Genomic DNA, 24,845 nt, shown 5'->3' on the forward strand with positions numbered 1-24,845 from the left:
TTGGATTCTTAGTAAAATAGTAACATTTTACTCCTAAAACGTTACTGTGAGTAACGTTTTAGGTGTAAAACGTTACTCACAATAACGTTTATTGAGAATCCAATCACGTCAACCCTGCAAATGCAGAATCAAATCCTTCAAATTTAAAACGTTACTCCTAGTAACGTTTTACACCTAAAACGTTACTCACAGTAACGTTTATTCATTTAACGTCGTCAGCTCCGTCAATTTTTGTCCGTTGAATTTTTAAAATAAAAATAACCTAAAACGTTACCATGAAGTACGTTTATACTACTTTTGTAAAAAATTTAAAAAGAATATTAATTTGGTGAATTGATTTTTAAAATAGCTTATTTTGGTCAAAACTTCCATATATCACGGGCCCAGAGACAAAGTTCCGAAGAATGCCGGCTCCATTTATGGCAGATTTCTCTTCTGTTGGCCCTAATACTATAACTAGTCCTCAGATTAATTTTCCTTATAGTTGATCAGTGTTCTCTAATTAGTCGAATTTTGTCTATATTTTTGGTAAGTATATTACTTCATCATATTTTACTAGCCTGATTCTTGATGTTTAGCTCCTTACAGATTTTATATTTTAATAAGAAAATATTACAAGAGTGAACCTTCCATTTTATTGAATGAGAGATAGGAGTGAATTCAGGTACAGGAATTCCGCTTAAAATAATTCAAATATGTCTAGATTATGAGACATTTTGTGTAAAAGTATTCCCCAAAGAAAATTATGATCAGGGGGAGAATATGATTGGTATAGAAATTTCTATATACCAAGTTAATCCATTTTCTTCAACTTCACCGAAGCTTTTGTTTTGATTACAGAAATTATTGTATCTGTCACCCAGGTCGTGTTGACAGGGCTACTGCAGCACTGACTGAAAGTGAAGAGTCCGAGTGAACTTAGATTAAAATAGCATCTTGAGTTTCGGTGGCGCAAAAGCAACAAAACTTGAAAGCTGGAAAAGTTTTACAAGAAATGCTTTCGATGGCACAAATAATCTATTAGCAACAAAACCTGAAAGCTGGAAAAGTTTTACAAGAAATTAGAAACGCTCCCCAGGAAAAGTATTTATTCGACATCTCTTAATTAAACCACACAGAAACTTATTTTCAAGAATCACAATGCTTGAATAGATAAAAAGACAACAGGTTTGTTTTATTGGAACAAGTTTATCAGAGGAATGGACTGCAGAAAGATGAAACACTGAGTGATCCACGAGTATTCTATTAGCCATCATTGATCCCAGGTTAATTCCCAGTGAACGTCATGCCTTAATTCGATCCTACAAGGAAAATATGATAGATGAAGTGTTGGAGAGAGCTTTCTATGCTAAGCAATGTGCAATCGTGATTGTTAAGGGATTCATGGATTGCAGAAATTGTACAACGACTAGAAAGTAACTTAGAACAAAAACACAAATTTATGATGAAGATATAGAATCATTTTTTTACACAAAATGAACGAATTCGACCGACCTTAATTTGTGGACGAGGCAGGGGGCAATATAATGAGATTGAATTTGATGCTGCTTTCCGGATTTTGCTTCCCTAGTTTCTTGCTTTTGATTTCTATGGCAGAACTGACTGCCTTGAATGTGCGCATCAGTTTCATCTCTTGAAGATAAGGTAAATCAGCCAGCTCGTGTGGCACAGCCTTGAGATCATAACAGGAAATAAGAACAAGGTGTGTAAGACTTTGGAACCGACAATTTGATGCATCCCAAGTTTCCCAGTTTTCTGCCCAGTCAATCCACAGGACTTGGAGCTTGCTAAAACTTCCTTCCTTGGGTTCCCATTTATTCCCTATGAATGCATTCTCTTTCAATTTTAGTACCTTAAGGCATTTCAACTGCCCCAATATATCTGCCTCACTCCACTCAAAACCTGTATTTGACAAAGTTAACTTGTTCAGTGTTTCTAGTATGCTGAAAAAGTGTGGAGGAAGGTGAAGCTCTTCACTCCAACCATTGTTCAACAATTTCAAATTTTCGATGCGTGTTAGCTCTTGGAAGCTGTCGAATCCACGTTCCTTGGTAGACTTTCCAAGAAGAACTGCCAATTGCCCTTCAATACCCAATTTTCTGAGATGAATAACCTTTGCAAGCACAGTTTTTTTGCAACTATCTGGTGTAACCTTAGAAAGAGTTTGTAGACAAGAAGTACGAATCTTGCTTGTTGGAGTAGGAGGGGGAGGCAATTTCACAGGAAGGTTGGAGTGCAGATGTCTCAATTGTAACAATTTCCATATGTCCTCTTTTATCTCAAGGGTGGAGCTTGAAGTATCTGTATGAAGTATAAGGGTTTGTAAATACCAAAAATTACCAAAGAGTGAAGGAAGGACCGTGAAGTTGCCTTTGATGGCAATATACCTCAAGTGAAATAGCCGATAAAACATCTCAGAGAATTCAAATATGAGGGATTGAATGTCCAACACCCTGATGAGTGGAAAGGCGTAGGGGATGAGTTGGATATCTAGATTAGACAAGTCAATTTGCTTTTGGTTTGAGGAAAAACATAAGAGAGACCTAACATGCTGTACAATTCTATCTTTAGGGATAAAATTATACGGAATAGAGGATTGAATACATAGTCGACGAGAAGTATTTGGATCTTCTATAGAAGGAAAAACTTGAACACCAGGTTGGAGATATACTTGTTGAAAGAGACTTATCCTTTTAGCCTCAATAATGCAGAACTCATGCAACATGTCATGGAGACGACATGTTTTGATTTGACCGTTAGATCTCTTTTGCATCACCATCACTAAATTCCTACCGGCAAAGTCGCTCAAGTAAGTCTCTGCAACCTTCTCGATTTCACTGCCTTGAAGATCGGACTTTATTAGCCCCTCAGCAACCCATAAGCGAATAAGTTTCCAAGCAGGAATATCAAAGCCTTGAGGAAATACTCCAAAATACAAGAAGGCTGCCTTTTTCTGTTGTGGCAAATGATTGTAACTCGTTTCAACATATTTCAAGCAGCTTTTATCGTCGTCCTTGTTTATAAAGATCTTCCCCACATTTTCCTTGACTACTATCCATTCACTTTCATCCATACAACCTTTCAAAGCTCCTGAAATCACCACTATGGCTAGTGGTACGCCACAACACTTATCTACAATCTCTTCTCCATATCCTCTTAAATTAATAGGACACTCCCTTGTTTTGCCAAAAACTCTCTGTTCCAACAACTTGAAACTATCCCCTTTTGACAATTTTTCCAGATTGTGAGGACGAGCGCTGACAGCTTCAGCCACACGTTGTTGGCGAGTTGTCAACATGATTCTGTCCCCTCGGGGCTGGGATTTGTTGTTTGGGAAAGCTTTCTTGACAAAATCTACAACTTGTGTGTCCCACACATCATCCAAGACAATGAGATATTTACCTCTTTCAACAAGAAAATCACGTATGATATGAGCTAATTGGTCCTCATCCTTGTCTTTAATTAGTTCTTTACTATTGCTTGGCGCGACTTCATTCACAATCTCAACAAGAATATCCTTTGGTTTCTTTGATGTCCCAACATAAATCCACATTCTCTTGTAAAAATGAAAATCAAGGGAAGAATCATTGTAAACTTTTCTTGACAGTGTGGTCTTTCCAAGGCCTGGCATTCCCACAATAGGTATAACATCAAGATCCTTGGATCCTTCACCGAGTCGCTTTATAACATCTTCTGCAGGCTTATCAAAACCAACCACTTCGATATCCTCCTCAGCAGGACCCTTTTGAAATCATCAAATTGTTACAAATTTGGGGGATCAAACTAGTTCAAGTAACAAAAAAACCAGCTGAAATAAAAATAAAATCGCAATGCGAAATTTTATACTTTCGTACCATAATAAGGCATAATGTAGTTCCTATAAAACTTATGCCTTAAAAGGCATAACTTATTCCTACATAACTTTTATCGGACAAGGTAAAAATTCTTCAAACTTATGCTTTGCGTTATCTAAACTTATATCTTATGAAATTAGGTGATAATTAAGGGTACTTTGGCCCGCAAAATTGAAGACCATCCAAAGATGGGGGCAATCCATGCAAAAACTTAAAACTTAGAGGGAGGTTCCTAAAACTATCCCCTTTTTTTTGTGTTGATACATTTGGGGGTCGTTTGGCAGCTAGTTAAATTTATTCAAGTATTAGCAATGTACGAATTTATTGCTTATGAGGGAATCTACTTACTATTTTATGGTATTAGTTATAAAGGGTATATTTATTCATATATTAGTTATTCTCTTATGTCATTCATAAATTAATATATAGATTCTCTCATAATTTATACATGTATTAGTTATTTGTACAAGACCTTTGTGAGAGGCTATTTCCACAACTTGTGGTCCAACCCTTCCACAAATCCTACTCATAACGAGAATTTAGTGCATCGGACTGCCCTTCTAAATGCTCCCATGTTGAATTTTTCATCTAAAAAAAGACTAAAATATTTTCTCCATGTTGAATTTTTAAGTAGAGTACTATTTAGTGCCTGTTTAGATTGACTTATTTTAGATGCTTTTAAGCAAAAATAGCTTTTAAGCAGTTTTGAAGTGTTTGAGTAAAGTTAAAAAGTGCTTATAAACACTTATTTTAAAGCCAAAATACAAAATAGCCAAAAGTCATAAGTTAGAAATCATAACTATGGCTTTTGGCTTATAAGTCATAAGCCAAAAGTTAATCCAAACAGGCCCTTACTCATGTGAATCTGGGTAAATATGGGTAAACTAGTATTTTACCCAACCCATTTGTTACCCAATCCATTTTTACTCATATCAAATATGGGCGAGTTGAATTATTACCCATTTTATGTTGAACCATTTTCAATTCGCCCAAATTTGACCCAACCTATCCATTTGCCACCACTAGTCCATTCCAAAAAGAATGTCACTACTTATGTTCCTATTTATATGTTACCATTTTAGATTTCACGTTTCTTAAAAAATTAGATAAAACTGTCATTTAGTGTTCTTTTGAAGTCAAGTTTCAATAAATGAACTTTAATTAATTTATTTTGATTAATTAATTTGACCAATGAAGATAAATAAATTATTTAGTTTTCCTACATTGGTCAAATTCATATTTTCAAAGATAATAACTCTTATAAGAGTAAAATAGGAAAAATAATATTATTTATGCATTGATTTTGTAAGATGATAAGTATTAAGGAGAATCTATTTAAAATAAGGACGACATATAAACATGAACAAAGGGAGTACATTTTTATATTTAGTAATGGAAAAATCTAAGTTTAAAACTTTTTTTCTTAAATTTCTATGTCAACAATATATTTATGTAGTTAAAAAAATCACAATTTTTTTTTTTAATTGCATCACATAAATTGAGACGAGGAAGAAGATACCTGTGTCCCCGTACCTTTTCCAGGCTGTAAAGCAGTACTCTGTATATGGCTTTTCTGGAAAACCTGTTGACTCTCTTCGCGAATTCCGGTCACTTGTTCGAGAATATCCTTGAATTCCGGTGCGATTTTCCAATTGTGGATCCATTTGTGAATTGGAAGGATTTTACTGAACACGTTATCTTGGTCAATCTTCGCCTGAATTAGGAATTTATCGATCGCATCTTCAGCTTTATATACTATTCGTTGAATTTTCAGGAACAATTTATCCAAATCGATGTTGTTTTTGGTTTTCAATTGTGCAGAATCTCCAGCTAGTAACTCATTTAAGGGTTCAATTTCATCCAATAATCGCTGGAAATCTCCCTTCGCACCTCTTATCAGTTCGACATTTTCCGATAGTAGCTGCGATAGACTATCCACCAGAAAGCTTACCGCTTTTGTCGCCGCCGGACTCACCGCTGCAACCGTTATAGATTCCATTGCAATCTGTCAACAAAGATGTTACAGATCTAACGATTCGTGAGATCGAGTTGCTCGAATGGTGAACTTCATCTACTTCAACACTTAACCAAGCATAAAACACATGAAACTTCCGAAACATGTTTGATTATTTACCTTTTTCTCTAAGTTTGAAATCTGAAAAATCAACATCTCCCTATAAAACTGAGTTAAATTTCAAAAGTTTTAAAATTTTGAAAAATAACAAAAATGAATTTTCACTTTTTTTACATCAAATTACTCAGAAAAGCTAAAAATAACTTGATGAATTTGCATTCACAAAAAATCACAATAAAATATGGTCAAAAACTCGTTACATATAGTAATAAAATAATTATAATTATTTTTTGTATAATCTCAAAATAAAATTCTGAAGAAGATTATATATATATATAAAAAATTTACCTTTACCTTGTAATAATAACTAAGAAATTGTTCTCCATAAATCTTCTTCGCCAAAGAGCTTCATCATAGTTGTATAATGTATGTATGCATATATGGATATGAATTTGATTTTACATGTTTAGATTAGGAATACTGGTTACATTTTTTTAAGTTTGACTCCTATTATTTTAATCAAGTCATTTTTTATTCTTTATTAAGAAAAAGGGATAAGGATCTAAAAAATACCTCAACTTTGGTCGAATTTGCTGTTGCGATACTAAACTTTCATGAGGACCTATTACCTCCCTAGACTATTTAATAACGTATTTTTTACCCCCTGAACTATTTAATAGTGTATTTTAAAGGTATATATGTGCCCACGTGGACACATTACTATTTATAATTTTGCATTATTTTTTATGTCCACGTGGGCAAATATATATGTTTAAAATACAGTATTAAATAGTCTAGGGAGGTAATAGGTCCTCATGAAAGTTTAGTATCGCAACAGCAAATCCGACCAAAGTTGGGGTATTTTTCAGACCCTTATCCCCCATTTTAACCTACACAAATCTAACAAAAATTATTAAATTTCCACTACAATTTGAACCTCAAATATTATATTTGGTAAGACATCTGTTTAAAGAGGGGGTTTCCTCTTGTTAGAAGAAAATTATATACCACACTAAATAAATCAATCTTCTTTATTCTTACACTAGTCGAAATTATTCTTCAGAACAGGAGATGATCAAGTGAGTTTTTATTTGATGTTCTTTATATTCTTTTTATGTTTTGTTTGTTTTTTATAGGCTTCACGATATATTCATGGTGCTTTTAATTTTTAGTGAGAAAATAAAGAAAGGATTCAAAAATCTTGAACACAAAAGAAAAATACTTGTCTTCAATTATGAATTCCAAAGTACACTAATAGAGAGAAACAAAACCTGCCCTGCCAGTGCTGAAGAAGAACAAAAGTAACTTCTTATTGAGTTTCGTAACGATTGCGACCGATTGCAAGCGGAGGTGAATTTTCATTTCAGCAAATATTCGTTTATGAAATTTTTTGAGTTAATTGATTACTAACTTTATCTGGTCTTTTCATTTGCATTATGATAATTGGTTACCTATTGCCAAAAGATTGAAGACAAGTGATGGCATAAATTAGTGTTGGCCATGAATTTTTTTGATTAGATTTCTTTAGTAGAAAAACTAACAACTTGAATTCAAGTTATATCGAGTAAATTTTATATTATCAAATTATTTATATTTATCATGGTATATTTGAATTTTAAGTTATATCGTAATCAAGATAATATGATAAAATTTTGCAAAGTCTGTGAAATTTAAGTTTTAGTAAGTAACTTGAATTTGTTAACAAGAATAAAATTGTATTTTGTTATGAGTAATTTAGGGAGGAGATCGTTTTTTTTTTGTATATTTGTATTCACATTTTAGGGGGGATGCGGTACTTATACTATTTTTAGAAGTATGTTAATAGCAAGACTCAATAGGTGTCTTTTTTGTAAATAACATGACATAGATAAATCGTGGCATTACAATAAAAAAGATATTTAATGACAGTAGATTTTCTTTTTTATTTACTGCAAGAACATTTAGCATCAATTAAGTTAAAGTCATTGTATCTAAAATTACTAAATATTTAGCTGTCAGCTATGCAAAGTATATTAATTATAAATATTTATATTATATTATTACCGCTAGATATAATATAACAATAATTATGTTATCCTAATTCTTTATTTGTTAGTTATAACGTTATGTGATTTTGAATGTGAACAACCAAAAGAGATAAATTATATATGATTTGTTAAAAGTCTGTCCATATGCCCTTAATTTATTAATGCTACAAGTTGGCATTAGATTAGTAAAATATATATTCTAATTGATGATACTTTATAGCTTAATGATTGTTCTTCGAGGGTTAATGTATTTGTGTTGTGTAAACTTGACGTTAAATTTTAATTTTATGATATTAAATTTAAAATGTGTAAAATGTTTCAAAATATTTTTAAATTTTGTGATCTTTCAAATCTGTTGCGCCAAAAAAGAGAATTAAAAAGCTATAAAAAAGAACATTTTTTTTAATGTTAATAGATTTAACAATTCGTGAGATCTGGTGAAAGTAGAATGTACGTAAAATAGTTTTAAAAAGACAAGTATATAAAACTATAGATGATAGAGTAAGATCGACTTGCTCGGATGATGAACATCATCTACTCCAACACTAAGGAAGCATTAAATACATGAAATATTTTCACTTTTTTCGCAGTTGAACTTCGAGAGCATGTTTGGTCATGATATATTTACTTTTTTCTGGAGTTGAACTCTAGAAAACACGTCTGATTATAAAAGTCGCTTGAATTTCAAAATTGTCAAGAATTTGAAAAACATCAAAATGTGTCTTTACTTTTTTCACATCAATTACTCAGAAAAGTCAAAAATAACTTGTATTTGCATTCATTGCCAAACCTTATTTTCAAATTTCATTTTTTTTAATTTTGAGAACAAAAAAATACTTTTTAAAATTTCATAGTAAAGTATAATCAACGCTCATTAAAGATTATGAGTTTGAGTCACCAAGAGAGTAAATTTTTTTATTTTTTTTAAAATAGCAGATACTAATAAAATAAGGAAAAAGGCTCAAATATGCCATCGAACTTGGAAAAAAGGCTCATTTATATCATCAGTTAAAAGTTTGGTTGATGTTTGAGAAAATGATCATCCACGTCATTATTTTTAACTCCAATTTTACAAAACCATTTTTTACACGTGCCTAATTATAATTCGACCACCTCATTAATACTTTCTTAAAACAATCAAAATTTTAAAATCATTTGTGGAGTGAAGAATATCCACCCACATAAAAAAAAAATTCCAAAACAACGAAAATTAGTATCAAAATTTCAAAAATCTCCTTTGATTCGTGTTTTTGTTGTTGTTTTTGACACTATATCTTTATTCCCTAGTATGTTATCAGTCTACATTCAAAATTTCAGGTGATTTGGAGTAGTGGAGAAAATTCTACAATTAAAGGATGTTGAAGTTTTAAAACTTTGAAGAGATTTCAAGTGGGTCTTATTGAGTTTGGTTGAATTCGAACTCAAAAGATATTGAATTTTGATATCTAGCTCGGGGGAAACTACTCTTGAAATTTGAGGTGCTTTCTTGAAGAATTGAAGAAGTAGAAAACTTGGGAGTTCTTGGTGTTGTTGAGGAAAAAGAAACAAACCGAATACATTTGATCCAAAATTTCAATTGAAAAGTGTTAAAAGTTGTTTGGATATTGTTGAGGTGAAAAATAGTTTTAGAAAACTTGAGTTAAAAAAATGGCATGGATGAGCCTTTTCTCACATGACAATGACACAAATGAGCCAAACTTTTAATCAATGACATAAATGAACCTTTTCTCAAAGTTTGATGACATTATTGAATTTTTTCCCATAAAGCAATAACGACAATTTTCTATATAATCCACAAATAAAAATCTGGAGAAGATAGTCTATAGGCAAACTTTACCTCTAATTTGTAATAATAGCTAAGAAGGTTGTTTTCGATAAATTTTCTTCAATTTAAGAAGAGATGAAAAAAAATCAAATAATAACAAACAAGAATATATATTGATGCTTACTTTAGCTAGTAATTTGTCCTGAGATATGCTCTTTTTTTTCGCTTCATCATAGTTGTATGTATATATAGATATGATTATATGAATTTGATTTTACATGTTTATACAAGGAATGGTTACATTTTCTTAAGTTGACTCCTATTATTTTAATCAAGTCATTTTGTATTGTTGAGAAAAACTTATAACTTGAATCGAAGTTATATCGTGTAAATTTTATATTATTAGGTTATTTATATTTGTTATAATAAATTTAAGTTTTAAGTTATATCGTAATTACCAAGTGAATATAGTAAGATTTTACAAAGTCTGTCAAATTGAAGTTTCAGTAATTAACTTTTCTCACAAGAATAAAGTTATATTTTGTAATGGGTAATTTAGAGAAGAAATTAATCTTTGTATATTTTGTAGGAGGGGGATACGATATTTATAATATTTTTAGAAGTCTGTTAATAGCAGACTCAATAAGTTTTTTTTGTAACGATAGATTTATATGTGTGTCACTTTATAACGGTAGGGATATTTGTTAGCCATTTTTATAACAAGAAAATTCCAAATAGCAAAATTAAAAGATATATTAAACTATTTCCCTTCGTATATATCAATGAAAATATGTATACGAAATATTATGGCACTAGAAATACAGAAGCATTTCAAGTCCCTTTCCCTCAATATATATTATGTTTTTTTCCTTCTTTCATTATTTCCAATTCCAATTTTTTTTTATCAATCACATCAGTCCTTACCTAACCAAATTACATCATGATTAGGTGTAATGAATATCTTAATATGTGTTGCAATAAAAAATGCTCTACAATTATTTGATCTAGTCTTTAATTTAATTTGTACCGTCAACATTAGTCATCTAATAAAAAAAAATTAAAATTTAATCAAAATTTATATGGACCAAACCCAATAAATATTTACATGAAATGAACCCTTAAATAATCAATATATCAGCTAAAATAGGGTTCAAATATATGAAATTAAAAATGATGAGTGGTTATGAAAGTGATATCCAACGTAATGTAGCCTCCCATTTAATTTTTACTCATATAATTGACGTTAATAATTTTTTAAGAGGACCCTTACTAAATTTAAATATATATTCGCACTCAATATTCACACTCAATATTCACACTATATCATATTAATTTATTATAATTAGGTGATTAAATAAAATACAAAAAATATATAATAATTAAGTGATTAAATGAAATAAGAATAATGTATATAATAATATATTATATACATTCATATATTGATTTAGTGTAAACAACAAGACATAGATAAGTTGTGCCGCTACACCAAAAAAGATATTTAATGGTAATATATTTTCTTATCGAATTGCCGCAAACAATTTAGCATCAATTGAGTTAAAGTCACTATATCTAGGATTGCTAAAGCATTTAATGGTCATTTATGCAAAGTATATTAAATATAAATACTCGTATTATATTATTACTATTACATATAATATAATGATAAATACATATGGGGAGTAATTTTTCCTTATATTATTATAATTTTTTATTTGTTATAACGTTAGGTGATTTTGAATGTGAACGACCAAAAAAGATAAATTATGAGTTGTTAAAAGTCTTGTCCACATGCCCTTGATTTATTAATGCTACACAAGTTGGCATTGGATTAGTAAAATATATATTCTAATTGTTGATACTTTATAGCTTAATGATTATTCTCCGTGGCTAATTTATTAGGAAAATTATATAAATACATAAGGTATTATAATTTTTTTTTAAAAATTTATTAGTTAAAAATATTGCAAAATTTCTCTCTCAAATTTGTCCCTATCCCTTTATGGATGTATCCTTAACTTCTCTTGGATACATTCATCTCCTCTTGGATACATCTATCCCCTCTCGGATGCATCCTTATCCCCTCTCGAATACATCCCTCCCATTAAATAGTGTATCATTAGTAATGAATCGGGCAATTAAGAAATGTATCCGAAAGTGATGAAAAAATTGAGATTCTTAACTGAGAGAACATGAATAGGGTGTAATTAGCCCTCAAATGTATGAGATTTTTGTAAGTTTCCTAATTTATTTGTGTAGTGCTAATTTAGCATAAAATTTAAGAATGTTTTCTTAATTTTTTTGTGATATTAAATTAAAAATACATAGAATATTTAAAAATAAATAAATCTTGTGATCTTTAAAATTTGTTGCATGAAAAATTAGAATTAAAAAGCTATAAAAAGAAAGAACAATTTTTCTTTAATATGATTAAAGAGGGGAGTAATATAAACAAAATAGAGGAATACTATATTTATCATAAGTTATGGTAGAATGAATGAAATTTCTTCATCCTTAAAAAAAGACTTCAGTTTGAGCTCTAAATATGAAAAAAAAATCTGATTGATAGCGTTGTCCTCGAAAATGGGTTGTGCAACATACAAAATCAAATCAACCAGTTTCTAATACATGTATGAACCACAAATAAGAAATTTTCAAAAAAATACTCCATTCGTCCTATTTTATGTGACACTATTTTCTTTTTAGTCTATTCAAAAAAGAATGTCACCTTATTATAATTAGAAACAATTTAAATTTAAAATTCTTATTTTACCGTTAATAAAATGATTTACAATCACACAAATATCTAAAGATTCTTTTAAATCACAAGTTTCAAAAGTCTTTTTTTTTAGATACCGTTGTAGACATTGAAATTTTATGGGACTCTACAAGATGTGTTCAATTCGAGTTGGGACTCTGCGAGGTGTGTTCAATTTCAATTAGGATTCTTGGAGGCTACTATATTTTTTAAGAGACATTTCGAATATTCCGCAAATTCATGAAATAATCATAAATCCAAATCGTCCTAGTACAAGAAATACATCACTAACGACCGACCCTCGAATCATGGAGAGATCTTATCATGAGAAAAGTTTCAAAAGAAAGCAGAATTTTACCCGCACTATTTATCAATAAAATCATATTTTTTTCATATTTTATTTATGATTGTAATTAATTTTCTATCACTCTAAAATTTATTACAAACAGCCGTGCCAAATCAAACGATATGACATGCAATAGGATATAGAGATTACTATCTATTTAAATTACAAAGGGCTAAGTCAGATAAGTTTTAGGAAACTTCAGCATATGAAATATTAAAATATTGTTAACATGTAGTGAATTTGATATATAGACTTGTCTCTCATTTTAAGAGTCAACTTTCTGCAAATATTGCTACATTTTCAATTTTTCAACAGAAGGAAAGAAGAAGAAGCATCTACCATCTGGAAGGTGAATCGAATCCTTCCCAACAATCTCGTAAGTTCTTGAGCTATTAAGGGCTCGTTTGATATCAGATTGATTTGAAGTTGAAGTTTTATTTGAACATTTAATTTAAATTTTTTAAATTACATTTTTTTCTAAGCACAAAAACCCTCCTAAGTTGTAAAAATTATCAAATTTTGTAATGTCCATTTTCCCCTTTTCATATATGTGTTCTATATCCAATCAAAGTTTACAAGTTTGAATCTCGAAATTCTAAGACAAGTGATGTGTTATTATGATTGAGAAACTTGTTCAGTCATTGTGTCATACTTATTATAAACTTAAACTTGGGTGTAATGAATTGTACATAAATGAGTAAAGAGGACGATTTTTGAGTTAATATCTTAGATGGCTACTCAATTATGCAGTCTTCTCTCAGAAAGTCACTCAACTTTCAATTTTAACTCAAAAGTCACTCAACTATGCACTTTTCTCTCAAAAAGTCACTCAACTTTGAATTTTATCTCAAAAATACTCAACTGTCCACTCTTCTCTCATAAAGTCACTCATCTATTTAATTGTTATTTTAATTAAAATTTGCTGATATAAATTGTTTAGGAAAAATGCATAAGTATCCTCAGCCTATGTCCAAAATCCCAGAGACGCACCTAACATTTATTAAGGTCCTATTACCCCCTCGAACTTATTTTATATATAATCTTCTACCCTTTTTAGCCTACGTGGCACTCTCTAAATAATTGCAAAGAACAAATAATTCAAGTACTGATCATACACATTTAACCCATCAGAAGAAAAGACATAAAAAAATAAAAAAATTATTAACATCATCTTATATCTTATATTCACCAAATCAAAAAATTATTCACTTATTCCATAATTGTTCGCAATCCTCTTTGAAAACAATATCTTAATCAAAAAGTGAAGGTGAACGACATGATGCTCAGTGTGATACACAAAATTGAAATACCTATTTTATTGTGCTTTTGATTAAGGGGGAAAATGAAGAAAATAACTTTGGCCCTTATTCTTGAGCCACGTGTTTATTCTTCAGCTACATGTGACACGTATATTCTAGCTCAGCTTACCAGAGAAAAATGACCAAAACACCCTTACCTTTCAATTTAAAGACAAATAACAGCCATGTTGAAATTGGCTCTTCTATAATATAGATAGATATAGAAGAAATGAAATTACTAGATACGGGATCCGTGCCAGCACGAGGCCCAATATATGTTAATTTTTTGTCTCAATTTATGTGATATCATGAAACTTGAGAAGTTATCAAAATTTTTGTATGATTTTAAAAATATTTTAAGTTGTTAATTATGATAATTTATACTTTTTACTTAATTTTAAAAATAAAATATATTACTCTCTTTGTTTCAATTTAGGTGGCATATATAGGACTTAAAAAATTGGCCATTTTTTATGTCTTTTAAATGTATTAAATTGTTAATTATTGTAATTTATATTACCCTTTTAACGTAATTTTTAAATAATACATGTCATTTTCCACGTCCCAAAATTATGTGGCATTGATAAATTTTTTGGAGTCAAGAGATTTTTTTTATATGTATTTTTTTTTTTTAAATTGTTAATTATTATGATTTGTAGTACTTTTTATATCAATTTAAAATAATATATGTTTATCATCTAACCCATTTTATGTGGTGCCAATAGAATGTCAAGAGTTAATCGAATTTTTTTTATATAACTTTTAAATACTCAAATCAATTTCAAATAATATATGTTTATCATCTAACCCATATACAAATGTTTAAATTTTAAAAAAAAAGGAATGAGGCAGCCGACATAGAAAAGTGAGCCCATGTGTTGGGCCCACATAGTTCAACAAAACAGTAGTAATTTTTTTTGGGAAAATTTTCAAAACAACAATATTTTAGCATCCAATAAGGTCTCTTGTCAACACTTTCAATATTTATTTAAAATGTAAATATTTTGATTTGTTATAATGCTGATTGTATTTATTTAATTTGAAAGAATACAAACTTTTAATAACAGAATGGAGAGAATCATGGGAGAAAATTTCAAAAAAGGTAAAAATATTTTCCTTAGTTTTTGATCCTTACTTGTTTGAACTTTTTTAAATATAATTTTATCTGAAATGTATTTGGATGAACTTCTTTAAATATGATTTTGTGTATTCGGATGAACTTCTTTAGATATGATTTTGTGTATTCGGATGAACTTCTTTAGATATGATTTTGTGTATTCGGATGAACTTCTTTAGATATGATTTTGTGTATTCGGATGAACTTCTTTAAGTATGATTTTGTGTATTCGGAATTTCGGATGAACTTCTTCTTACAAACTGAGCACAATAAATACTCATTTCAATTGAAATGTTAGACCATACAATTCAAAGTCTGATTGTATATCATTAGGATGTATACGAATTCAAATCTAAATACAAACTAGTTGGTATACAAAGTGATATTCAAAATACAATATGAGCCAAATACAATACAAAATCTATTTTACTAATGCAATTAGTATGAATACTTATCTAATGAATACATAAATAAACTGTATTTTGATTATTCGGAATTGATAATGAATACAAAATTAAATCTATATACAAACTATCTGGTATACAAAGTGATATTGAAAATACAAAATTTGTTTTACTGATGCAAGTAGGATGAATTCATATATAACATAAATAAACTATATTTTGGTTATTTAGAATTGAGAATGAATACAAAATCAAGTATAAATACAAAACTTGATGGCAATACCATTAGGACCAATACGATATCAAATCTAAATACAAACTATTTGGTATACAAAGTGATATTGTAAATACAAAATAAGTAAAATAAAATAAAAGATTTGTTTTACATATGCAATTAGGATGAATACCTAAATAATGAATTCGTAAATAAATTGCATTGTGGTTATTTAGAATTGAGAATGATGGACAATTAAGAACTTCGATCCGACAATTGATTCATCAAGTTCCATGGATTCAAGAAGAGTATTTTTGGAGCCATCCATAGAGCGGCGGCGGAGACCTAGAACCCGATAGGAAAACCACCCGAGCCCAATAAGCAGAGAAGTTGTGGAGCAGGTCTAACTCTTGATTAGACGTAGGAGAGAGCAATCAGATATTATACCCCAATTTTCACGAAGAATTTCTAGATATTGAAATCGTATAAGTCGGAGAAATTTCTTAAACAAGTATTGGAGATAACAATGGTGGAAACAATAGAGAGAGTGGAGAGATTTGGGTAAAAACCTAGAGAGAGAATATTAAAATGTTGGGTCTTTTTTTTTTTTTACTTTTAATTGGTAGTAGAGTCAAACTAGGTAACTGATTTGAGAAATAAATGGATAGTAAATTAATTATATTAGGATACATTATATTTGCTAAAATAATGACATAATGACATTTTTAATAATTATTTTATAATGTAAATGTTTTAGCTAATTATGTTAGGAATGTTGACTACTTTACTAATTTTTCCATTTTTTATAGGACATATGAGTCATTATGTAAATGTTAATTGTTTTTTTGGTCTAATAAAGAAAAGGCACATCCAGTGTTTTAAAAGGCGGGGGCGTGAGGCGGGGCATTTTATATAGTACGGGGCAAGGCATAAGCCCCGAGACACGGGGAGTAAGTCTTATGGATCTACGGGGCGTAGTCTTGTTTATATTCAATTTATAGTTTTATTACTAATAAAATAAGTAAAAGTAAACCTTGTAATGATTTTACAAATATTTTTTTATAAATAACCTATAATATATAGAAATTATATTATGATTTTTATTTGAGACAAGTATCAACAATCAATAATGAAGAAAAAAAGTATTATAATTACTATTTGAGAAATATCATTACACCAATAATAAAAAATACGATTTAACACAAAAAAAGGTTAAAAAATTCAATTAAAAACGTCCAACCTACATATTTTATGCCCAGAATTTACGTTTTTATGCTCGAGGCTTACGCCTCAAATTTTAGAACTTACACCTTATGAATCATACGAGCAGACATATTGACGAAGACATGCGTGCTTATAGACTCTTCTACTATGTAGTAATTATAAGTAATAATAATATTAGTAATTAGTAATTACAAAGGGCAAAGTCAGATAAGTTCTGGGAAACTTCAGCACATGAAATATTAAAATATTGTGAATTTGATATATAGACTTGTTTCTCATTTTAAGAGTCAACTTTCTGCAAATATTATTAACATTACAAATTTTAAGTGGGGTTGGTTAAACTAATTTGGTTTTTTAATGTCAAATAAATTATATAATAAATCGTATTTCTCCATAAATTATATAGATGTATTTGTATATAGTTAATCATTTAATTAAGATTTTATCTAAAATTATCTGTGATTTTTTAAAAATAAATCATCTTTGTGTATTTCATATTTACATTTTTAAGGGAGATACGATATTTATAATATTTTTAAAAGTTTATTTCTTTTTGTAATGATAGATTTATATGTGAGTCACTTTTATGACTGTAAATATATTTGTTACCATATCACATCGTTCCTTACCTAACCAAATTACATCATGATTAGGTGTAATGAATGAATATCTTAATATGTGTTGCAATTAAAAAATTCTCTAAAATTATTTGATTTAGTTTGTACCGTCAACATTAGTCTATTTTTTTTTCAGTCAACATTCGTCATCTAATAAAAATAATTTAAAATTTAATCTAAATTTATATGGACCAAACTCAATAAATATTTACATGAAATGAACCCTTAATAATCAATATATCAGCTAAATTAGGGTTCAAAGTTTATATGAAATTAAAAATGATGAGTGGTATCCAACGTAACCTCCCATGTTTAATTAATCATATAATTGACGTTAATAATTTTTTAAGAGGATCCTTACCAAATTTAAATATATACACACAGTCAATATTCAGATTAGATCATATTAATTTATCATAATTAAGTGATTAAACAAAATACTAAGAATATATAATAATTAAATGATTAAATGAAATAAGAATATGTAAGAATGTATATAATAATACATTATATACATTCATATATTGATTTAGCATAAACAACAGAGATAAGCTATGCCGCTATAATAAAAAACATATTTAGTGGTAATAATTTTCTTTTCGAATTGCTGCAAAATTTTTTTAGAACAAATTGAGTTAAATTCACTATATCTAGAAATGCAAAAGCATTTAACGGTCATTTATACATAGTAAATTAAATATGAATACTCATATTATATTATTACTACTAAATATAATATAATCATAAATACATATGGGGAGCAATTTTTCCTTAAATTATTACAATTTTTTATTTGTTATAACGTTAGGTGATTTTGAATGTGAACAACCAAATAGAGATAAATTATGAGTTGTTAAAAGTCTTGTCCACATACCCTTGCTTTATTAATGCTACAAGTTGGCATTAGATTAGTAAAATATATCTTCTAATTGTTGATACTCTATAGCTTAATGATTATTTTCCGTGGCTAATTTATTAGGAAAATTATATAAATACATAATTTAAGATATTATAAACTTTTAAAAAAAAATTATTAGTTCAAAAAAATACAAAAATACTTCATATTTTGTTTATGATTTATAATTTATTTTCTATCACTTTAAAATTTATTACAAACAATCGTGTCAAATCAAACGATATGACAAGATTACTATATTTAAATTACAAAGGGCAAGTTAGATAAGTTCTAGGAAACTTCAGCATATGAAATATTAAAATATTGTTAACATGTAGTGAATTTGATATATAGACTTGTCTCTCATTTTAAGAGTCAACTTTCTGCAAATATTGCTTCATTTTCAATTTTTCAACAGAAGGAAAGAAGAAGAAGAAGCATCTACCATCTGGAAGGTGAATCGAATCCTTTCCAACAAGGTGAAAGTTCGTTCTCGTAAGTTCTTGAGCTAGTAAGGGCTCATTTGATATATGATTGATTTGAAGTTGAAGTTTTGTTTGAACATTTAATTTGAATTTTTTAGATTACATTTTTTTTATAAGCACGAAAACCCTCCAAGTTGTAAAAATTATCAAATTTTGTAATGTCCATTTCCCCCTTTTTCATATATGTGTTCTATACACGATCAAAGTTTACAAGTTTGAATCTCGAAATTCTAAGATAAGTGATGTGTTATTGTGATTGAGAAACTTGTTCAGTTGGATGTGTTCATTAATATTCATTGTGTCATACTCTTATTATAAACTTAAACTTGGGTGTAATGAATTGTACATAAATGAGTAAAGAGGACGATTTCCATATTCAAATCACCATTCAGCAGTAATACATATTGCAGGTTGATGTGAAATCTAACAAATATTTCTGAAATGTGATATAATCTCAATTGATAATATTTGTGAAACTTGTCTGTATATAGGTAGAGATGGCCGCTACTTACGCTGCACTAACTTCTGTGTTGGGAACCATAGACAAGCTTTTACGGTCCAACTTATTAGTAGGCCTAGAAGAGGTTCATAAGCAACAATTGGAATCACTCGACAAGATGTTTGGCACTCTGCAAGTGTCTCTAATTGGCAAATGTGATGGCGGAGATCCAATTATTACCAAGGATTTGCAAAGAAGAATCAAAGATGTTGCACTTGATGCAGAGGATGAAGTTGAATCACTAATGAAACAACTTATTATTGAGCTGGATGATGATGAACAAGTCCTTGAATGTTGTCGTACGAAGCTTGATAAGGTCTCTCAACAGGCTATACAAGTAACTGATTCTGTGGAAGAGCTGATCATCAAGCAGAAGATAAACAATTGCCCAGAAGCTGGAAGTAGCGCTTCTCCACGATTAGATGCTTCAATCCGTGAGAACGTTATGGAAGGGTACAATGAAGAAAGAGAAAGGATGGTTCAAAGACTTACCAGAGGCTCAGGATCAAATAGACAGGAAGTGGTCTCTGTTGTGGGGATGCCGGGCATAGGTAAGACAACTTTTGCCAAAACTATATTATTCGAAAACTCTATTAAGAGGGTCTTTCGTATTCGTGGTTGGATTACTGTGTCTAACAACTATGATTTAAGAAAGTTGCTCCTAGTCCTCCTTCGTGATGTTATTAGAATGGGAGACGGGAATGATAATACAATGGATATTGGAAAACTAGCTGAGCGCGTACAACAAGGTTTGAAGGGAGAAAAGTATTTGATTGTTGTGGATGACATATGGAGTAAAGATGCTTGGGATAGAATTTCACATTGGTTTCCAGATTGTGGTAACAAAAGTCGAATTTTGTTGACTTCTCGAGACAGGGAGGTTGGTGAGTATGCTGCTACTAATCCTAAAGATGGTTTGGTACTGATGCGTCCTCTGACGCAAGATGAAAGTCGGTGTCTGTTTTACCACAAGGCATTTGGGGAAAATTACAGTATTAGAGGGTCAGATATTGATGAATTTGAGAAGGTTGGAGAAAAAGTTATAACAAATTGCAAAGGATTACCTCTAATGATTACTGCAATTGCTGGTATACTCTGTAGCAAGAGTAAATTGGATGAGTGGATGGAAGTAGCTCAAAGTGTAAGCTCATTAGTAAATGATGATGATTACAAACAATGCTTAAAAGTTGTTGCTTTGAGCTACAATCATCTTCCTTCTCTTATGAAAGCTTGCTTTTTGCATTTCGGAGTTTTCCCAAAAGCCCATGTCATTTCTGTGAAGAAGTTAATTAGATTATGGATTGCAGAAGGACTCGTAAATCTAAAAGGAGTTGAGGAATTCGAACAAGTAGCTGCTCGTGTTTTACATGATTTTATTGGGAAAAGTCTTGTTATTGTTGACAAGAGTAGTTTGAATGGGCAAATTAAGACATGTAGGATTCATGATCTTTTTCATGATTTTTGCTCGAAGGAAGCTGAAAGCGAGAATCTTCTGTATGTTGTTCGTTCAGATTCCACCACTATTTCTCAAGTTCACACAAATTTCCGTCAAGGTTGTAGGTGGATGTCAGTTCCATCAATATATTACTCCAGTCAGTATACTCCTATTAAAATACGCTCTCTTTACGGATATTATAAATATTTTAGCGAAGGACTTTTTCATTTCAAACTACTAAGAGTATTGGACTTGGAGGGAGAGACTGCCTCAACACTCGGTAATATTACTGGAGACCTTGTTTGTTTAAGGTATTTGTCTGTCATGACTCATGACACTTTTGCGATTCTCGCAATTACCAATCTTTGGAATCTACAGACTCTCATTTTAGATAAGAAATCACTTAGCCGTATTTTTCATAAAATTGTAACTTTTCCAAAAGAGATTTGGCAAATGTCACAGTTAAGGCATCTTTATTCAATAGGCATTTCTCTATCTTCTCCTGGAGATAAGGTTCTCGGAAACTTACAGAGTGTTTCTGGTTTGAGTCCTCGTTGTTGTACAAAGGAAATATTTGAAGGGATTAAGAAAGTGAAAAAATTGGCCATTCGCGGATGGAATGGGGAATATCCTACCGATCTTAAATGGATAGATAATCTTAAACATTTGCAAGATCTAGAGTCACTAAGTATTGAAATACAATATTGGAGTACAATAAATGGTACCAGGTTTTTTAGTCTTACAAGTTCAGATTCTTTTCCACAAAAACTCAAGAAGTTGAAACTTAGCCGCACATGTCTACCGTGGGAATACATGTCCATTATCAGCAAGTTGCCCGAACTTGAGGTACTCAAACTGAAGTATGATGCCTTAGTTGGCGACGAGTGGAAAGCAACAGACCAGATTGGGTTGCCGAAGTTGAGGTTCTTGCTCCTTGCTAATCTCAACCTTGAAAAATGGAGAACCACCGCCGGCTCTCATGATCATTTCCCCGGCCTTGAGTGCGTAATTATCACAAATTGCAAATTCTTAAAAGAGATTCCTCAAGGATTTGCTGATAGCAAGAAACTGGAGCTGATTGAGTTACACAAATGTGATCCTTCCTTGGTGGCTTTTGCTGAGAAGATCCAGGAAAAACACGAGGATTTGGGGAGGAACAAACTTAAAGTTACTGCCTTCAATTCAGGTAAATATATTTATCTGTCAACATTCAGTAGTTAGTGTTGCAAACAGGAAAAAAAAACTAACTATGCTTGTTGAATTCTACAGTTTGGTTGAAGTTTGATGATGTTAGATATCCTGAATGATCTATACTGTTTTTCTTTTAGTTGTCATGTTTTCTTCACTTTCAGTTTTTCCTTTTCATTATTTTGATTTGCTAAATTTGATGAACCGAGGTTTGTTCAAAAACAACCTCTCTACTTCCACAAGGTAGTTGAAGGTCTGCATATACTCTACTGAGTTTCGTCATTTCACTTTACAGAGTCGTTGGAGGAATAGCGGAATTTTCTCAAGAAGAAACAGGGGATTTCCAGCTAGTACCAAGCTGCAGCTGATCAATCACATAAGGAGTTGTCTTCCCTCCTTGTATCGCATTGTGGTGTTTGCTTAAATAAAATATTTGTTTTGATTTTTACTTATACAACTTGTTGTTTGGATATGGTTGTTACCTATTGGATCGTATTGTGGTGTTCGTTTAACTAAAATATTTGTTTTTTGATTTTTACTTATACAACTTGTTGTTTGGATATGGTTGTTACCTATTGTATCGTATTGTGGTGTTCGTTTAAATAAAATATTTGTTTTGATTTTTACTTATACAACTTGTTGTTACCTATTGTATCGTATTGTGGTGTTAGTTTAAATATAATATTATTATTTTTAATTTTTACTTGTACAACTTGTTGTTTGGATATGGTTGTTACCTATTGTATCTTATTGTGGTGTTAGTCTAAATATAATATATTTTTTTAAAAAATTACTTGTACGACTTGTTGTTTGGATATGGTTGTTACCTATTCCTATTGTATCTTATTGTGGTGTTAGTTTAATGGTTAATATCTTTGATGATTATTCAACTATCAACTTTTTCACGAAAGTTCACTCAATTTTGATTTTCAATTCAAAAGTCACTCAACTATGAGTTCTTTGCATAGAAAATCACTCAACCTATTTAATTATTTTTTTTCATTAAAATTTGTTGATATGAAATTCTTATTTCTAACAAAAATTGTAAGAACAAAATATATATCTATTTAATGACCCGCTCCACTAAAATAAAAATATTCCACTAAAATAAAAATATTGACCCTTTAAGACAAAACCAGATCATGAGTGAGAATTTAAGGATATCATTTTTTTAGCAGTGATAAAATAGACAAACATGTCACTACTCATGGTTAAAGCAGGAGGATACTATATACCTTACAACATCAGGTCGAGGATATAACTTAGGTAGATATGCAACAGATTCAAAGGATGCTGATGTTTATCTCCTAAAATTCATATTTTTACTTATCAAAAAATAAAAAAGTATCAATAGATTTACTAATAAAAGTTATATACCTATCAAACAATTACTGTTGATGTTTATCTCAAAACCTTGACCACCAGTTTTTGATTCCTCGACAACCTATCAAGTACAAATATGAAATTTAGGTTAATAGCACCAATAAATTAATATATGAAGTGAAAAAGAAAGTGAACTATAAGGCTCGAAACTGGAAAAGAAAGTGAACTCTAAGACTCGAAAGTGAAACCTAGATCATAACTTCAATATTTTTGTAAGACTCCTCTTTGGACTACAACTAAACTATAACATACAAAATCAAACTACGAAAAGTAAAACCCCTAACAAATCTCTACAGAATTGTAGAGAAATATAACAAAAAGTAAAACCCCAAACAAATCTCTACAGAATTGTAGAGAAATATAACAAAAAGTAAAACCCCAAACAAATCACTACAGAATTGTGCAGAAATATAACAAAAGTAAAACCCCTAATAAATCTCTACAAACACTCTACAATCTGAATTACATGCATAACCCAAACAAATCTCTACAAACTCAAACATGCATGACCCAAACAAATCTCTACAAACTCAAGCATGCATGACACAAACAAATCTCTACAAACTCAAACATGGATGAACAAATAGAGAATACATAGATTCAGAAAAAAATTCAGATACACCCAAAAAACTTACAATTGATTGAGGTTTGAGAGCTTACGTTGAAAAGTTTACAGTGGATTGAGTGTTTTTTAAAGTGAATTGACAGCTTGATAGAGGATTGAGAGCTTACCGTGATTCATTGAGTGATTGAGAGCTTCATTGCACTTTGGGGATTGAATGATTTGGGGAATTAGCGATTGAGAGCCTCTTTTCCTCTTTCAAGTAAGGAAATATAAAACTGTAAGTACAGCGATTTGGGGAATTAGCGATTGAGTGTTATTTTGTTCTTTTTTAAAATTAGAGCTTAAATGGCTGGTAGGCCCAAATTAGGCAAGTTATTTTTCTTTCCGTTTGAGTAATAAATATTTAATATTCTAATAGTTTATAATTATTAAGGAAAGGAGAATAATAATTAAATACTAAAATAGATGAGAAAATTTAAATGTAAGGAAAATATAGTAACAATATAGTTGGACAAATTATATTACTTTCATAAATAGATGAGTAAATTAAAGGAAATAATATTTTTGTTGGGTAAATTTTAAAAAATATTAGTGACGGTTCAAACCGTCGTAATTTATCTCCAAACCGCCGCTACTAAAATATTTAATATGGCGTACCCTAAAACGTCGTAGTATTTTGTATTTGTGGCGGGGGGGGGGG

General features: G+C 30.2%; 2 protein-coding genes across 7 annotated transcripts; one reads left to right on the top strand and one right to left on the bottom strand.

The window, feature by feature from the left end:
* Positions 1-956: 956 nt before the first annotated feature.
* On the bottom strand, positions 957-6,376 carry LOC102592918 (putative late blight resistance protein homolog R1A-10). 4 transcript variants are annotated; one of them, XM_015309945.1, is made up of 4 exons: positions 6,283-6,376; positions 5,374-5,859; positions 1,495-3,742; positions 957-1,040 (listed from the first exon to the last, which is right to left on the bottom strand). In XM_015309945.1, exons 2-3 carry the CDS (start codon positions 5,851-5,853, stop codon positions 1,496-1,498), a joined length of 2,727 nt encoding a protein of 908 aa, XP_015165431.1. In that variant the 5' UTR covers positions 5,854-5,859; positions 6,283-6,376; the 3' UTR covers positions 957-1,040; position 1,495. The 4 variants fall into 4 exon arrangements, with proteins under 4 accessions (XP_015165431.1, XP_006350238.1, XP_006350239.1 ...); XM_006350176.2 differs by lacking the exon at positions 957-1,040 and adding an exon at positions 1,060-1,301 and having other exon boundaries at positions 6,283-6,375; XM_006350177.2 differs by lacking the exon at positions 957-1,040 and adding an exon at positions 1,060-1,301 and having other exon boundaries at positions 6,277-6,366.
* Positions 6,377-13,061: 6,685 nt separating this feature from the next.
* On the top strand, positions 13,062-22,827 carry LOC102593485 (putative late blight resistance protein homolog R1B-23). 3 transcript variants are annotated; one of them, XM_006350178.2, is made up of 3 exons: positions 13,062-13,197; positions 19,567-22,195; positions 22,493-22,827. In XM_006350178.2, the coding sequence occupies exons 2-3, from the start codon at positions 19,573-19,575 to the stop codon at positions 22,507-22,509; spliced, it is 2,640 nt and encodes an 879-aa protein (XP_006350240.1). In that variant the 5' UTR covers positions 13,062-13,197; positions 19,567-19,572; the 3' UTR covers positions 22,510-22,827. The 3 variants fall into 3 exon arrangements, with proteins under 3 accessions (XP_006350240.1, XP_015165433.1, XP_015165434.1); XM_015309947.1 differs by lacking the exon at positions 13,062-13,197 and adding an exon at positions 18,913-19,085; XM_015309948.1 differs by lacking the exon at positions 13,062-13,197 and adding an exon at positions 18,913-19,069.
* The last annotated feature ends 2,018 nt before the right edge of the window (positions 22,828-24,845 follow it).

This window comes from Solanum tuberosum, unplaced genomic scaffold, assembly GCF_000226075.1.
Source record: "Solanum tuberosum cultivar DM 1-3 516 R44 unplaced genomic scaffold, SolTub_3.0 scf00118, whole genome shotgun sequence".
NCBI lineage: Eukaryota > Viridiplantae > Streptophyta > Magnoliopsida > Solanales > Solanaceae > Solanum > Solanum tuberosum.

Coding starts and splice junctions, on each gene's coding strand:
- LOC102592918 (XM_015309945.1), bottom strand. CDS start 5,853: ATGGAATCTATAACGGTTGCAGCGGTGAGTCCGGCGGCGACAAAAGCG. Junction 3,743..5,373: donor GAAAAGGTACGGGGACACAG/GTATCTTCTTCC, acceptor TGATTTCAAAAG/GGTCCTGCTGAGGAGGATAT.
- LOC102593485 (XM_006350178.2), top strand. CDS start 19,573: ATGGCCGCTACTTACGCTGCACTAACTTCTGTGTTGGGAACCATAGAC.